Source organism: Chiroxiphia lanceolata, chromosome 22 (assembly GCF_009829145.1).
Source record: "Chiroxiphia lanceolata isolate bChiLan1 chromosome 22, bChiLan1.pri, whole genome shotgun sequence".
Taxonomy (NCBI): Eukaryota; Metazoa; Chordata; class Aves; order Passeriformes; family Pipridae; genus Chiroxiphia; species Chiroxiphia lanceolata.
Genome location: NC_045658.1, coordinates 7758427 through 7776583, shown reverse-complemented (window position 1 = coordinate 7776583; position 18157 = coordinate 7758427). Strand labels below are relative to the sequence as shown.

Genomic DNA, 18157 nt, shown 5'->3' with positions numbered 1-18157 from the left:
AGCACCTTCACAGAACAAGGAACCCTCTTTACATCATTGTAACTCTTAACAAAACCAAGTTGCCACCACAACATAAACCTTACACAGCTCCAAGGCACAGAGCCTTGGTATTTTATTTCTCAGCTGTGTACCTTAACACTTAACTCTGAAAAATATTACTTATAAAAGATGATTCCTAAAAGCAAAGTTTGGAATTTTATTACGCCTCTGGGCTAGATTGGCTGATCTTTGAAGAAATAGGGCTGTACCTTTTTCATTTGATATCCACAGGACAATATTTTAGCAGTGAGGGAGGTTGGAAGAGATAGATCCATGGGGCTCTTGGCATGTGATGCACGTTTTAGGCATCAAGGCTGGCACTGCCAGGCTCAAAGGGCACCACACAGCCTTAATAATGTGACACTCTGGAATTTGATGGATTATCCCTACCAAGGTGGGAAAATACCATAAAAAGGCCATGAAGCAGACGGATCATGTGAAGAACACTCAGAAATGCAGACAAAAAAAAGAGAAAGTAGAGCAAGAAGGAATTCCTGTGACACCACACTCGTTAGCAGTGACACAGAGACTTCTTAACCTCAATAATCAAAAGTCCCTTCCCGTTTTAGAGAGGGCTCCAATTATAATAAGCATTTCTGCTGTCACTACTGTGTTTTAACTTCACTTTGCTGTGTGAAACACCACAGTTGTCCCTTTAAGAGCTTTATTTACTCCTTATGGGAGGCAGGATGCCCAGGCAGGGACAGCTGTGATGGAGCACAGTGTGGAGGAGCTGCTGGACACTGACTGAACTGCCACAGGTAACAGCTGTGGATGATGCTGGTGGGGAGGGAGAAGGAACCCTCAGCTGTTCTGAGCCCGTCCTGCTTGCCTGCTGCCAGCCAGCCTGACCTGGTGACCACACTGGCCAACGCTGACAGCAACTGCCTCTGCAACAGGAGCTCCTGCAGCCACTTTGGAGCAACAGTGAAGGAGAAGGTGCTGGAGCAAAGGAATCTTTGGCCAGCCAGAAAACTGGTTGCCAGGAGGGGCCCTTCCCTTCTGCCTTCGGCACGTCCAGCTGCGGTTCCTGACCCGCCTTCCTCCTCTGCCAGATGACCTGTGGCCTTGTCTGCATTTGGAACAGGAAAAGCATTCCCGCAGGCAGTGAGGGGGGAAAACCAGCGCAGGCAACCAAAACAGCTTGGAATCACTACATATTGAAAATTAACTTCTATTTTAACTATGATTTAATCCATACTTTTCTTTGGTAAATGTGCCGATAGGTGTTTGTTGCTTGCAGATTGTCACGCTAAGCAAAACATCAAGTCAATTTGTTCTCAAAGAAATTGATTTGAGAGCATTAGATTCATCAACATTCCCCTTCGCCAACAGAAAACAGGGTCTGAGAAATGATTCAATATTCTATCCCAAAACAAATCTTTAGTTTAACTTTTTTAATCACTTGATTAACTTATTAAAGCAATGCATGGCTGGTGAGACGCTGCCCATCCATCACCACCACGCTTCCCATCAAACCATTGCCGAAATGTTCCCAAGCAGGGGCTCTGCAGACAAAGCTGTTTGTCCTGAGCAGACCCGCATCAGCTCCAGCGAGCAGATCCATCAGCCCAAATTGCCTGCAGATTGCAAAAGCTGAACATCCTCCTAAATCATGCCACGCCATGTCCTAGTTGGAGAACCAGCTCTCACCGGCGCTCCAGATGCCAGGTGATGAGAAGTGCCCATGTGTCACTGCCTCCAGATCCATTTGCTTTACAGCCTGGCAAGGAAGGCCACTCTGAAATTCAGCTGTTCCCCATCAGCACTGGGAGTGACAGCCTGTGGAACGGGCATGGCACAGCATCCCCGCCCTCGGCCCCTGCTGCTGCTCCCACCAGCAGTAGCTCTTTTTCAACAAACACCTGGTAAGTGTACTTTTAAATTGCATCTGTGGTTTGAGAGAGCTGTCCCCTGGGAAGGTCAGGAGAGGCTGGAGAGGCTTCCCTGGGCAATCTGGCTGTTCTCTTTGTGCCACATGGCGCATGGCCACTGTCCTGTGCATCACATCCTGCCCCAGGGAGGGGACGGGCAGCCCCCGTGGCTGCGGGGGCCTGGCACAGGAACCACCCTCCAACTGCAAACCACCCTTTTGGCTGCAGGACCAAGGAGGAGTACCACCAAAACTGCTTTGCTGGGCACCACTGTCTCCCCTGCCAGATCCCCTTCGGCACCAAAGTGCCCTGAGGGTGGTCATGGAGGCAAACCAGCCCTCCACTGCAACGCATTGGAACCGGCGCTGTCAAAGCTTCCATATTTTCCTTAATTTTGCTTTTTTAAACAACAGTATTAGAGGTCTTCCTTTTGGCATGAAACAAAGAAATGTGACTTTCCACTTCCCACTCATTTTATTCCATGCTGAAAATTTATTGCTGAAAATTCTATTTTTAAATAGAATTTCTTTCCAATGATGTATATTGGCAATCAAATGCAGGCACAGCATGGTTATCTGACAAGTTAAAATTCTACGGTATTTTCTCCTAAATAGTCTCATCTACTGATTACTTAGAAGAGCAAATTCCCTGCAAAGCTGCACCCAGGCACTCGGCTTTTGCTCTGGCTGATAAATGTAAGCAATAAAAATATGTTCCATTCTACAGCAGTGCCTATTAAAATGTAAACACCACTGGAAGATTTTGAGCAGGCTACAGAAATGCTTTATTCAAAAGCAAAAGGCTGTCTGAGGCTGCCAAAACCTGGCACGGCATGCCCATCCATCAGACAGTGTGTTCCACCAGCAGTCAGTGGGAAAGTTCTGCAGGGGTCAGACTGGGAGCACTGGTGCTGAGGCTTTCCCTGCTCAGGCTCCAGAAGTCAGAAGTTGCCATGGGAGCAGGACATCAGTTTGATGGGTGCCCCAGCACCCCGTGTTCTGCTGGGCTGAGGGCAGAACAATGGCATCAGGTGCTTCCCCTCAGTCAGGCTCCAAAGAAGCCCCTACAGGAGCCGGGGGAAGCAAATGTGACCCATCTTGTGCTGAACTTTCCTACCTCTGAGGTCAGAGGTACATTCAGAGCCTGCATGAAGCAGGATGCTGAGGAATTGAAATTCAAAATGTCCCTCATGAATAATTCACTGAATGTGTGCAAGTAAGTTATAGCAACGTAAATATATATATATGGCTATAAACAGATACGTATATATGCAAATTAATACAGGAAGGGCTCAAGTTACCCACAAAGAAAAATACCAGTCACCTGAGGAAGGTTGGTTCATATGGCTCAGACATGTCAAACTACAACTAAAGAAACAACCTGAAATTTATCCAACTATGGTGCAAAGTGGTCCTTGTACCTGCACACTTGCGACATTGCAAATCGTCCTCATTAATTTATATTTGCTTTTTTCCCCAACTCAAGTTTTACTCTCCCTAACCCCAACCCATCACCATGGTCTGACCTGTGCTGATGGCTCTGCTCTGGCACACTGGCTGCAGTTCCCCCTGCCCACATCACCACGAGCCATCAGCTCAGCACCACCCTGTCAATCCACACTTGCCAGTGAAATTACATGAATAACAATTACCATGGCAGGCCAGAAAGTGCATTAAAATCCTGGAATTCTTTTACAACCACAGAAGAATATAAATGACAGACATGGGTGCAGGGTCCATCGATCATCCCTTTCTCCCTCACAGCAAGAAAGGTGGGATCACATTAAAAATAGAACAGACACCTGCAAATAGACAGGTATTTATACAGAATATTGTGACAACTGTCATTTTGCATTAGTCAGTGAGATCCCACAGGACTTGGGCAAGTATTAACTGTGCTGTGTTTTATTTACTGGCAAAATATAATAAAATCCACCCTCCCCAATGGCTTCCTGGTGGGGATTGCTCCTCTCCCTGAAGTCATTCATGAAATAAGGATGTTCCTCCAAAAGCCTGGGTAGAAAACACTTTACCTGGGAATTTTTCTGATTCCTCACTTGGACTCCTCTGTGCTTTTTCAGCGTGGTTTGATGGCACCAGACTCAAAAAATGACCAGAAAAGACCCCAAGTCAAGGCAGACCCATTGCCTGATGGTTGTCTGATTACAGTTCAAATGGTGAGCCCCAAAATGTGAAGATCAGAAAGAAGAAAGGTCTGTGCACTCCCAAGAGCCCGTTTCTTGGACAAGTTCCTCAAGGGTCTCAGGAAGGAAAATCCCAAAATCCAGACCTAGAGGTACTTTTGTTTATTTGCAACAATAAAAACTCCTTGCCCATACAGATAAAGCATTTTAGGATTTAGCTTGTGACCCTGAGCCTCATGCAATGAAAAGAGGACTTCTGTGAAGGTCCTAGACGCTCCTTTTACTTGGTGAAAGACATTTACATCACTAGAAGTAAAACGTATCCTCAATGGCAATGTAGTTCCTGTCCAAAAACACACCATGCCCTACATTTTATCATCAGCACAGTTAATCATTTATACACCCTGCAGAGGCAAGCAGTACTAACTGAGAAACACCAAGGCCCATTGCATGTCCCAAAGAACACACAGTGAGTACAGGGAAGGCAAATAAAGGCAGAGAAGAAAAGACCTTGAATACAACCCCCAATGGACAGGGCTGGAGAGAGAAGACATGAGGGACTAGGGGACAGACAGAATCAGAATGGACAAAAGTAACTACAGAAACAAGGGGGAAATCGGGACAAAACCACATCAACAGGGTAAAACTACAAAAACTTCAGGATGAAGAAGAGGGACTCAAAACAGATGCAGAAAGAGCCAAGGTGCCAACAAAGAAAAGGTGACAGAATTGGGATGGCAGGCAAGGAGAGTGCTGACTGCATCCTTGGTTCAAGGGTTGCTGCTGGAAGGAGAGGGGGGTTATCAGAGCATGGGAAGGCTTTCAACAACAGCAGCTGGAGGGAATGGGGGAACACCATAGTCTTCTGGAAAGAGCCACAAAAACGTTTTAAAACAACTCCCACAAGAGAAGAGGCAGGATTGCTCTGATCAGAAATAGATGGTAGAAAGTAATATGGCACAGCAGAAAGTAGAGAGCTGATCCACCTGTCACATGATACCACCAGAAGCATTTCATAAATACACATTAAAATTCAGGTTCTGTTTCTGAGTGCCTCTCACCAAGGGGACTGGAGAGGGCATGGCCTTGACTCATGTTCTGGCCAGTAGTGAGGTTCCCAGCTGTGCCGACTCAGACACGTGCTCCTGACAAAGGCCATCTGTCAGCGGCCTCTGACACCCCAATTTTTCCCCTGTGTTGTCCCCGTGTCCAGGGCATCTGGGCTTGTTTGTACCAACCACGCCTCGTGTCGAGGCAGAGCCTGTCACACAACTCTTTGTCATCTGCACTGGGAATGGCTCAGTGACCTCCTGCTCCGTCAGCAGTCGGGTGGGATGACCCAGCCCCAGCCTTCACCTGCCTGGCAGAGAGGGACAGCCTCCCTGTCCCAGACTCTGCAGGGTTTGGAGCAACCTGTCATGGCACTCCCAGCCCAGCCAGCTAGAAGAGATCCAGCTGTGGGCTCCTAGAAGAGAAGGGACAGAGCCAGCGTGGCCATACACCAAAGGTTTGAGTGGTACAAGCCATCAGCCCCTCGGGGCATCACTGCCAAGCATGCAGCAGGCTCTCCACCTCTGCCCATCTTTAAATCATGACTGACATCTTTTTTGGAAGATAAAGGTGCAACAAGAAGCGATGACTGAATTCAGGCACCAGTAGGTGGAATTTTCTGACGTGTGCTGCACAGGCCAGATGATCCCTTGAGCTGTTCCTCTTGACCCTGCAATCTGTATTTTAATTAATGTGCCCTCCTGGCTACAGGACATCAAGGAATGTTACAGCTAACGATCTTGTGCTTGGGGGTTTTCCTCCTAGTGTGGACTTCCAACAACCATCACACATTTTTCTTTGATTTTGATAATCTAACGTTAAAATCATGACCTATCCCCAATCCACTTCAGATTTTGTTTGTTTAATCAAGAGTTGGGCAACTTCAAAGGTGTTTTTACAATTCAAATAATGTGTGGTTGCATGCTGAGCTGATCCTTTGATATCTGAACAGTCCTCCAATGTCAACCTCATGGTTTTAATCTTCCTGGTATTGAAGGCAATCTAGTCCATCTTACAGATGTTTCTGATTAAATGAGCCTTTTTCTCTCCCCAGTTTTCACACAAATATATAAAATATTTAGGAATGTGACATAATGAACTTTATGTTCTTCTTCTGCTTAGGGCAACACTTGGTGACACAGATGGTTGATATTTTTTAGTCATTAAAGAAAAAGAAACTAAACCTAAAATTCTTTAAAACTAATTATTTTATTCAGTACTCTGTTGGGGTTTTCCTCTAACAGCAGTCACTGCACAGCTCTCATAGGTTATACATAAGAAGAGTTATTTTTGTGGATAAAAGACAACAACAAGTCAATAATTTTTGGCAGACAGTCTTCACTGTTCCGCTAGCACAAGTGCATCCAACTGCTGATGTGCCTTAATGTTTCCCTGATATTGTTTTCTGCTAGAAAATGGAAGATCTAATCTACGCTGAAGGTCAGTCCCCACCAAAGGCTGCAATCAGTGACAGCCTCCATAAACTCACTGAAATTTGTAATATTGTGCAACATCCTCTCCCCTGTCACAGCAGCAGCTCCAGCGATGTGTCCTCTGCCCAGGACGCTGCAGAGCTGAAGTACCACCACTTCTGCACTGCTGCTTGTGCACGAGGAATAACTGATCCACGGATCACACCGGAGCACGTGGAAGCTGCTGGCGCAGGCAGGGTAACCCTACACACACTTCATGAAGTCATTATGACTTCATAAAGTCCTGCCCATGTTCCCCAGCAGCCTCCACCTCTGGTAGGGACATGCACCTGCCCTTAGAGCAACAGTGGGGGAAAATCCACCCTTTCAATGATTACCCTGTTCAAGTCTAAAAACCCAATATCTATCTTTAAAAAAACCCATAACTAAAACCTAGACTTCTCACAATACCTCAGAGTCAAGCAACTATGAGGCACTTTTAAGGAGTAATTTTGGTAATGAAAAAGTCAAACACACAGTAGGCAAGAGGCAGTGTCAGTGTGTCGTGGTGCTCCCTAGCCCAGCCTGGGCCGTCTCCTGCCACTGTGGCTCCATCACGGCTACAGAGGCCTTTCCACAGAGGGCTTTCCACAGAGGGCTTTCCACAGAGGCCTTTCCACAGAGGGCTCTCCACAGAGGCCTTTCCACAGAGGGCTCTCCACAGAGGCCTTTCCACAGAGCCTCAGCTGCAGCGCATGTTGGAGCGTGTTTAACACCAGTGTGTATAAAGTATGTTGGGTAATTGCTGCTGGAATTCAACATGTGCTGTATCTCATCTAGAAGATGCAATTTACTGGCTCTATTCCAGTAAAATAACTTTATGACTTTCTGTCATGATAAATAACAGTTTATAGCATAATGGAATTAATATTTACTTTGGAGCTATGTGGACTATTCAAATATAGTTGCTATATATAGAATCATCTCCACGCTGCTGGGCTTCTAAAAGCTGTGAACTGACAAGACAACAGGCAAATATTAAATTCCAGTGCCCTCCAGCCATTAATAAACCTTCAGACTTTGGGTTTGCCATTGAAACCCTTCTGTGTATTTTATACAGCTACGGTAGTTCAAGAAGTGTTAATTCAGAAGCAGGACTGGGCAGGAAGGGCCTTTGGGGTCTGGGAGCTCCCTCTGCCTGCTCTAAGAATGGAGACAGGGCAGGACCATGGGTCTGGACCACCAGGCTTGGAGCTGGGGGCAGAAACCTCAGCAAGTGTTCCCAGGAAAGATCATGATTTAACACACAAAAATTGATTATGTTTTTGTCATTATAAATGTACTGTTCATTATTCCAAGGAGAGATTAAAGAGACACTGAAGTCTAACCATGTCTCTTCTTCACAGGAGGCAGGAAAGGAGATGGTATTTAATCTTTTTAAGCTCAAAACCAGCTTCCTTTTAGTAGGAAACCACCCAAACTGTCCTGGCTGTGGCAGGTAGGACATTACACAAGTAGGCAAACTTGCCCCCAAGGACAACAGTGAGCCTGACTGACAGAATGACATGGAAGGGTCAAGCCGTTGCTCCCATCATGCACACCCAGAAGGAAGCACAGCAGGAGGATTAGGTGGTGCAGCAGAGTCACAGGCACTGCACATCCCACTTGCAGTGCTCTGGCATTCCCAAATCGCCTCCTCCTGCTTTTATTCAAAATTCCTTCATGGCAACAAGCACACAAAAACTGCAGGCAAAGTGTAACCATCAACAGAAATGCCCACGCAGTATCACAGAGTGGCTGGGGTCAGAGAGAAGGCAGAATCTTCACAAACATATTTATAGTGCTCTAAGACACTGCAGTCCTCTGGAGCACAGGGCCTTTTAATGGAAAAACACCACATATTTGTCGTGGTAAATGACAAGGAGCTGCACCAGCAGTACAGGAGCTGTCCAGAATGGTATGGAGTGGGAATGCCATGGTGGGGGCTGCAGCAGGTCAGTGCCAGCTGCAGCAAGGCAAGGGTTAGAGTTATGGTTAGGTCTCCCCGGCACAGCCCTGCCACCAACACATGTCACCCCAAAGAGGCGCCAGGACATGCCCCACCAACTCTCAGGCTTTGCACTGGGAGATCTGAATCTTGATTGATTTGGGTGCCTGAACCTGTAACTTCATGAACTCATTACCTGAGAAGAGTTCAGAGCTCCTGTACCTTTCTTTGAGAACTCACCCAAACATTAAACCAAGTGCAGCTCTGCCAAGTGCTGCAGTTCCAGAGGGACATCAAGCCCTCCCGGACGCAAGGAGCAGAGTCCAGCTCCTGTTTGTGTAGGGCAGAGGGGCTCCTGCTGCATGGGGAGCGACACCACAGCACCGAGCAGGGGAGCAGCAGAGGGTTGGGGGGTCAGGGGAGCAGCAGAGGGTTGGGGTGTCAGGGATTGGGGTCCAGCTCGGCTGTGCCACCAGCAGCCCCCCGGATGGCAGCGAGGTCTCTCCTACACGGAGTGTGCTGCTAATCCCCGGCAGCCACGCGATGGCAGCAGAAATATGGGAACACCGGAGTGGACGAATGCATTATCCCACTGCTACAAGGAAAAGGTATTCTGCAAACACAAGGCAACTGCTACGTGTAACCCAACGTCCGCAACGGTTTTAAAACAAGCAGAGAGTAGAAAAACTGGTTTTGCCCCTGAAATACAATAATTCACACTTTCTGCATTCCTGATATTGCCTACAGGGTCACCTGTGCTTCCCTGCTGTAGCACAGACACAGCACAGCCCTCTCCCCTGGCGACTTTAATCTGACCTACAGCAGACACAGCAAGATTCAGAGCACAGCTCCTGCTTCACACTAATTCCTGGAGGTCAGACCCCGGCCAAGGACTGGGAGAACCCCTCGCTGCTGGCACTGCCGAGCTCCTTCCCTGCTTCCCTCCATCACCTCTCCCTTTCACTTCACACAGGGTATTAGTGGGCAATTAAATGCTTTATATGTCCAAAGAGTATGCAAACACCAGCTAATTAATTCTCATCTCTTGCCTATAAAAAGGGGGAGCAAATAACATCCTACAAAGGGGTGGCCATTCGAATGTGCCAGACAGGGCCATACTCTGAAATCCCCTTTTGCAAGGTTCTGTATCTGTGCTGCTTATTGGGGACAACATCACACTGTGTTCAGGAATTCCAGTGCCTTCAACCCTGACAAGACTCTGCTCTCCCTGCTCCCCACTCCCCACGCGCACAGGAGGAACTCAGGAAATTAAAATGTTTAATGCACCCCTGATGCATACAGAATTAGCAGCAATACAGAAAACAATGTTTGCTTTCCTGCCCAAGACCCAGTGAAATAAATAACTAAACAGGAGCTCACTAAAAGCCAGGCAGGGAAGGCAGAGCCACCGAGACTCCTCGCTTCCCGTGGAAGCCCTTATCTCCGTCACAGCCCACAATGCAATTACAAGATTACAAGGCACATGCTGCTCCAGCATCTGGATCCTCTGTGCAATCACAGGGATCCCTACAGAACCAGGAAACCTCTTAATCTTGTGAGGAACAGCATGGATTCTCCTCGCCGTGTGGCTCCCACTGACCCTGCTCCAGGAGCCACCTCCAGGGACAGACATTGCCTTTCAAGTTCATTTTTCTCCACACAGGCACAGAAAGGAACCGTGTGGTCAAAAAGGTAAATGGTGACCACCAACCCTGGTCCATAATGTATTGATGTTTACTTTGTTTTGCTAAACTGTCTCATCTACATTGCAAGCCCTGGGATAAAGTTTGGACCAGTACCCCTCCACTCCCATCCTAGTCCCCAGCACATTAAACCCAGCCCACAGAGCTAGCAATCCAATCTCCATATATTTTATTCTCAATATATTTCATTTCTGGCCACTGATCTTTAGATCTCTTATTGGATTTTGTTTTCGTAAATGGATTTTCCCACAGAGCTAGCAGAAAATAGATTTAATTTCAAATTTCTCTAAACTGAAATATTCAATATAAATGTCAATGTGTGTTTGTGCCATACAGTCCATGCGGTGAGACAAGCCTCATGTTTCAGAGGGGTGCAGGGGGGCCTCCCAGCTTATTTTTTGTCTGCCTACTTGTTCTAATGTTTTCTTTCATAAGGATGACTGAACAATAGAAAAGAATATATATGTATGAAACTTTTTTGCTTGCTTTGTTTTGTTTGGGGGGTGCAAAAATCAGTATGATGTGTAGCCAAGATTCTCCCTCAGCAGAGGATTCTGCAAACTGACATCTCCCCAGACTCACCACAGAACAGTCTGGGTTGGAAGGGACCTCAAGGACTTGGGCAGGGACACCTCCACTAGTGCAGGTCACCAGCTCCCTCTCTGCCTACAGTGGGGTGAGAGCAGCACCAATCACTCAACAATTTCAGTCCAGCCCAATGTTAATGTCATTAGTTTGCAGAGATCCTTTTGGAATCATTTACATCAAAACTGCCTTTACATGCTAAATGAAAAATGCTCAGACTTCAGTGAATGGCATTTGAATTACAACCCTACCATATGTGGCTCAGCTTTATTCACACTATTTATTAAACAAGGGAAAAAACAGTGATGCAGCCAATTACAGAGCAATTACCTGAGAAGTGCTGCAAACCTGTTGCCTTGCACTGCAGGGATAGTGGTTGCCCTTGACTTGGGCAGAACTTGCCTATGGGCCACCTGCCTGGCAGAGCATCCCCCAACGTCACACACAGGCCATGATCTCAGCTGAACCTTCATTCTGAGACACCCAGATATTAGGAAAACTTTTTATTGCTGAAGTTAAATAAGCCATGACAATTAAAGGATAAGGAAGGTTATGAGTCTACTGAAGAATAAAATCTCCTGGGCATGTACAGGACATTAGGAAAAGATGCCAAAACTCATGAGCATTTGCTGTGACTTTACGTTACTGGAGAATAAATCAGGACCCTGATACAGGAAAGGATTATTGATATGTATGTTCCCTTCCAAAGAGACTCCCAGGAGACCCATTCCAGATTTAATAATAAACCGTACTTCCTTTCAGAAACAGCAAAACAACGCTCCTCATTGCCTAGGACTGCCACCAACACAGGAATTGTTAAGATGTCGTCATAACCCTGCATTCCAGGTGCCACAAACACCACCTAGAACAGGTAACAGAATAAAACCCAACCCCAGTTCATGAACAGTCAACACCTCCACACTTCTGCACCAGCATCTGCCCATGGTGCCCATTGTGGAGACGTGTGTGTGCCACAGCAAAGGTGGGGAGATGTTGTTGGACTCTGGTCTCCAATGAGCTACAGGAGGTTAAGGTTGGTTAGAAGGGCCATCAGTCAGATCTCAGGAGAGGTGTCAGGACAATGCTGTTTGCAGCAATGATGAACAGGTCTGCGTAAAACTGCCCCTCCTCACAAGCAGTTTCTCCCTTGTTCAGGGCCGCTTGTTTGTTTTAATGTAGGCACACGTGTGTCACAAGCCTCTCACATTAAACTCTCATTTCTCCTCCAGAGCCATTCCACAGTATTTCTCTGGAATGCATTAAACAGACCGACTGAACAATGCAATCCTAATTAGTTTGCAAACTACACAGCTCACCTCTGAGGGTAAGCAAAGCCCATGTAAATTACAGTGAATTGGCTCAGGCTGTCCTAGGAATCTCTCCCCATTAGTGCTGCTCAAAGTGTCACCTCCGAGGCTGCTCCCACCCTCTGGTGACAACGGACGAGCAGATTTCACCCACGACAGCAGGGAAGGGTGACGTGTAAAACCATTTTGCAGTTCAATATTCCATGGTGAGTTATTTCACACAACGCAGAAGAGCCCATTTGGTCATTTACCGAAATGAAAGGTCTGGTCCTGGGCAGACGCCCCAGCCCCAGGCTGCAGGAGCCACAGACACTGTGCCCACCCCAGTCACTCAGTGCTGGGCACAGAGACGCTGCTGAGACCCAGACCCTACAGAAACCACCCTATAGAAACCTGGGCCAAGTTCTGATGGTGATGTCCCAGGGTTTATGCAGTAATTGAATAATCTAAAATTTTCGTTCCTGTCCTCGTGGACTAATCTGCAATAGTGTTAAGGGACTGTTATGATATTAATTAAATACAAGTCCTGCATACAAAATTGATACTCTGCATCTCCATCTCCAAAGGGAGTTTCTCGCTTAATAAGACTGAAATAAAGTTTTGCTTTTTTGTGTTATTGGGGTTTTTTTAAGGAATTCTTAAACATTATCATATTATACTGAGATAACATACACCCACCTACAAGAGAACAAGATATTTCAAATACAGGAGCTGTGGTGCTTGGAGCAGGACCTGCGGGCACAGCTCTGCCCCAGGCTCGGGACAGCCCTTCTCCATAACCACTCCTCAGGCACCGGGGTTTGGAGAGACCAAAATATACTCAACACAGGATAAAGAGCAGCAGGATCAGCATTGACCTTCCAAAACGCAGAGGATGAGAGGGAAATTCACTATAAAAACATGACCTCATTTTAATTTTAGCAGCAGTTTACTATGAATTGACGTGAAGGTGCAGTTACAGGTGCCTGGAAAAGTTCACGCACAAGGAAAGGCAAACGTGAGCCAGTTGACTGTGATCAGAGCAGCACGGATGGAAGGATGGCAAAGCTCTTCCAACACTCTCCTTACTATTATTTATTAGTTAAAATTTTTAATTATGTGAATTGATTAGGAACACATCGCCAGGGATCCTAATTAATTAGAATTTTTAAAAGGATCACAGACCAGAGATTCCACAAAGAATTGCACAAAGAGGTGTATTAAGGGAAAGGCCAAATTAACTTCTTTCTGGTTTATCCAGTGTTTCCTAATAAGACTGTGATCAGATTAACCAAGTATTGCCCAAACCTCTCCTGCACAGCAATGCTAACCAAGCCAACAGCTTGAGGATTTCAGGCCATTCTTATTTGTCATACACTTGGTTAAATAGCTTATTCCTCCCAATCCTTATTTATTTAAATGAGGGTATTCCTACTTAAATTAGTTTATTCCTTGTTTATGTCCTAAATTTGCTTTAGCTGCCTTGTCCACGCTCACCAAATCCTTCTATATGGTTCTGACAAGACACCAACATCCCCAAGGATCTGGTGTAGACTTTTAGTTTCAAAATGCATTTTTCTCTTTACTCAAAACTTGAAAGACACAGGAGCCATCACATTGATGACACTCAGGAAGGAGTTAATTATTAAACCTTCTAATACAAATCCCTGTTCAGAACTGGCTGGTCAGTAGTTTCACAGGCCAGCATGTTCCTCCAAGCTGCCGTTTCCAGAGCAATGTTTTTGGATGCTATTGATGCTCTTGGCTGTCAGCTCTGCAAGTACTTTTCCATCAGTGCGACGATGATCCCTATTTATCTTCTGGCTGCAAGAGTCGCTGAGATGATCTGGCAGTGCCACAAGGCAGACAGTTATTTCATGCCCTGTTAAACCTGAATGCGGCTAACTACGGTATCATTCCAACTTTGAGAAAAGCCTTTTTTTGTTATTTTAAATCTGCTGCCTACATGCCCAAGTTGAGAACATCGCTTCCTTTTAGGATGGTATCAGAAACCTAAACCCAGAATGTTGTCTGTGAAGTACCATGGTGTACTGATCGAGTAATCAACTAACATGGTTAAACCTACATCATTCTGCCCAAGCAACACCTGGAGGTCAAGAAAATGAACTTTTTCTGCATTGTTCAGAACAGAGACTGGCAGTGACCTCCCAGGTGCTGCCTGGGGATGAGAGGGCACAAGTACCTCCTTGGAAATAAAATATGAGGTACTAAAGTGCTCTTCAGCTGGAGAAGGATGTATGACTGAATGGTCAAACCCTGGAACGTCCAAATCGCAATGCAAGTATTTAACACTTACTTTCCTAAGTGGTCAACGTGATCAGCCACAGGGAGAAACCCTGAAAGCTGCACATCCTCCAGCTCCTGCAACGGCCCCATCTGGATTTGTTACTTTCCAGAAGACACACTTCAGTAAAACAGAAATCATTGGGTTCAGTGTTGGCCTATTTGAGCTAAACATGATCAGCACCACATACACGCAGCTGGATCCTCCAAGGCTTGATGCCTCCATCTTTGGAAAAACCTGCCTGAAAGCCATAGTTATTTCCTGTACATGTTTGTGTGGCAGCCAAGGGTCATCACCAACCCCTTGCTACAGGTAAGGGGGTGCTACAAGGTCTGGTGTTCTGCATCGTGAACATTCACACAAGTTAATTAAATCACACTCTGCAAACTCGAAACAAAAACAAGGCACCATTTCTCTGATACTGACTTTTTTTTTTCTGGTGCTTGTCATAATAAAACATTGTTATTGGATGTAAAAATTATGGAACAAAGTTATGCCTCTCTGGTGTAATATAATGCAATCCATTTAACACTATTTTAAACCCCAAAACCTCATTAGAGCAGACAGAATGTAAGAATGACAAATAGCCCAGGAGGAAGCCGGAGCACGAGATGAATTCTGGGCACTCGTCCCCTTCACATTGGTGGCACTGACTCAGGGGATGCCCGGGGGGTGTCAACACCAGCCCCACGCAGGGTGCCCGTCACCCCGACAGGAGGGAGTCAATGCCATCCAAAACACCTGCCAAGGTGGGCCTGAGGGTAAGGCTGGAAAGCTCTGCTTAGTCCTAAGTCCCGCCTGGAAGCTGCCAGACAGGCCTGGAGACACAGGTGAAGCTCTGCCTGTGGTGGACACCCCAATCACCCCGATTACACTGCTGCAAAATCAAATACACAACCACACTCCCGGCAGCCTCGTGCTTCTTGGCTAAAATGACACAGCTAAACACCTCAATAACACCTTTTAACACTCTTTGACCACTTTGGCCCTTTCCCCATGCAGCTGGAGTTTAAGAAAGAAAAGTGGTTTTACACAATGACATATTTTAGAATAAACAGGCTTATTCCAGAAACACTGTCTCAGGTGAAATCACCTGTCTGAATGTCTCAGAGTGGCTGAATACTATCATCAGAGCAATGGTTCCTTCAAAACATGCACGGATTCTGGGCTGAATTCAACAGAAATTGTACACCTGTATACTGCAAGACCAACACTCGATCAGCACACGGAAATTATGGCAATTGCTACAAAAAACTAGCTGGGATCTGTGAGAATCAGGCCAGACCCATTCAAGCCACCACGGTTACACAGAGTGCTGTGCAGCCCACCCCGGGTTGCCCTTGTGCGGTGCCCGTTGCAAAAACCACAGAGTCTACCAGGAGATGCTGCGTGTGGAGACACGTCTGTGCCTGTCCACCCCTGTCACACAGCCCCCGAGAGCCAGCGAGCAGCCCCACAGCTGATGGTGAAGCTGTACTCACAGTTTGCTCAAAGGAGTAATAAACAAAGCTGATGTATATGTTGGGGGGGGGGAGCTGTGTTTTAACCCCAGCTGGCAACAAAGCACCAGGCCAGAGGGAGCAGCTGGGAGTATTTTTCTGAAGGTCTGGACATCCTTGGGTTGAGGTGTCTCCAGGGGAGCCGTCTCCCAGCCAAGCACCACCCACAGCCAACCCCACGCGCTCCTACCTCCACTCCTTGCACCTTCAGTTTCATGTGATCCTCCCTGGTGGTTTTCCCGTCTTTCCTTTTTTTCCAGCAATATCCATCTTTCCTGTATTTCACTTTCTTCCTGTTGTACAGGATCATAGAACCATTCTGTGGTCTGAAAGCAAGAAACAGGTTTGGATTACACAAAGCAACAAAACCAGCCTGAGAGTATCTATGAAGCAACATCCCAAACACCAGTGAAAGGCTCCACAGAACAGAAACAGCCAGGATTTGACATCAAATAAATGTTCTCCTTTTGTTGCCGTTACCTGGTTGAACTGATATTTGCAATCTGCAAACTTTTATGTGAGGATCCTATACCTAATGCAGGAAGTGCAGGTTAAAGAAGAAAAAAAGGGAAATCTTATAAAATAGCCAACTTTTTCACAGGATGTATTTTGACTGCTACATGCTGAAAATTAGAAAAAAAAAGAAAATTTAGGAGAAAAAAGGATTGCTGTTATTTAATTACAGACAATCTCTCTCTCTTGCTAACACATCAGCATGGTGAGATTCCAATCACCTTTAACGCCGCACCAGGACATGGATGTTTGTTTAAAAAGAGAAAAGGATAAAAGCATGAGCTTATACATGGGTTTTGCTGTTCTGCTTAGATCAGTGCTAGACAGGGAGTAACCTCCTCCCTTCTGAGCACCTCCTAGACTTCAAAGACACAGGAAACTGTTTTCCACTTAGAAACCACACTGTCCCTAAAGGTATGGTGACACCCAGCAGACAGGAGCCAGAGTGGTTTGGGTGTATAACAACATCCACAGAGGTTTTGCCGTCTGCTAAGCTGAATCACCACGTCCGCTGCAACACTGAGAAATAAAAAATACTCCCCCCTGCAGGAAGGCAGCGAGCAGCCCATGCCAGAGGCAGGGGCAGTGAGCATTTTTTCCACATACACACAAATATTTATTGCCTGTGAGCAGAAACCCGAGTTCCATCCGCCCAAAATGCACGTCCTCCTGCCCCCTGGGTCCCAGCAGCCTGGACCAAAGCTCAGGGTCCTGGGGGTTTGGGAAGGTTGCTCCTCCTCTCTACTCCTACGTGTCACCCTGAAAATAAACACTCAGGTGTCAGCACAGCCACGGCGTCTGTCTGACAGCACCGCAGATAGCACGGGATTAATTCAGTGCAGATATTACATATCTCATTTCAATGTTTATTCTATAAACCCCCAGTCGGTGCACATGTCAGCTCAAACCCTTCTCCCATCATCATACATCACAGGGGCACTGCTGGGACGTGTCATGTGGCTGATGGTGAGTCACCCCCGTGGTCAGGGCGAGCGAGGAAACGTCAGCGTGCACTGATCTCCTGCTTGGTGCCTCCCCACTCACACACAGCACTGATCTCCTGCTTGGTGCCTCCCCACTCACACACAGCACTGATCTCCTGCTTGGTGCTTCCCCACTCACACACAGCACTGATCTCCTGCTTGGTGCTTCCCCACTCACACACAGCACTGATCTCCTGCTTGGTGCTTCCCCACTCACACACAGCACTGATCTCCTGCTTGGTGCTTCCCCACTCACACACAGTGCTTCACAAAACACACGCTCCAAGGACCTCAAGGTTTCTGACGTCAGGGAAATCCTGCTTCCCTCGCCTTCAGCCCCTTCAGCAAGCACAGGGAGCACAGAGCAGAGCTCTGCAGCCTCGCTGCTGCTCTGCAGGGCTGGAACTGGGTTTGTTGGTTTATTTCTGTGATGAATAAGGAGCACAGTGAGAGGGCACAGGCAAAGCAGTTAATGAGATTTATATAAAATAGAGCCCAATGAAACAAAATCTCTTAAGGATCTCTGGAGCAGTTGTCGATTTTGATAAGAGTGTATTGAGCTGCTTTAAGGCTCACAGAAAGAGGCTGGGTTTTAAAGATAAATTCATGAGATGAGATGCAATTTTAACCTGATCTACACTGCTGCTGCATTTCACCCACTATAAGGAAGAATGGAGAGGGAAGCCCTGTGCTGCTCATTCCTCAACATTCAGACAGCCCAGAGCAGCCAACTGATGAACAGTTGTGAACAGGAACCAGACACAATGAGGAAGTAAAC

General features: G+C 46.6%; 1 protein-coding gene across 1 annotated transcript in view; it reads right to left on the bottom strand.

Annotated features, from left to right (window-relative positions):
• Window positions 1–18157, bottom strand: part of CAMTA1 (calmodulin binding transcription activator 1) — a 225776-nt gene that overhangs the window by 129627 nt on the left and 77992 nt on the right. Inside the window, 1 exon segment of the mRNA XM_032708679.1 lies at window positions 16074–16209. Coding sequence (XP_032564570.1) covers window positions 16074–16209 — 136 coding nt within the window.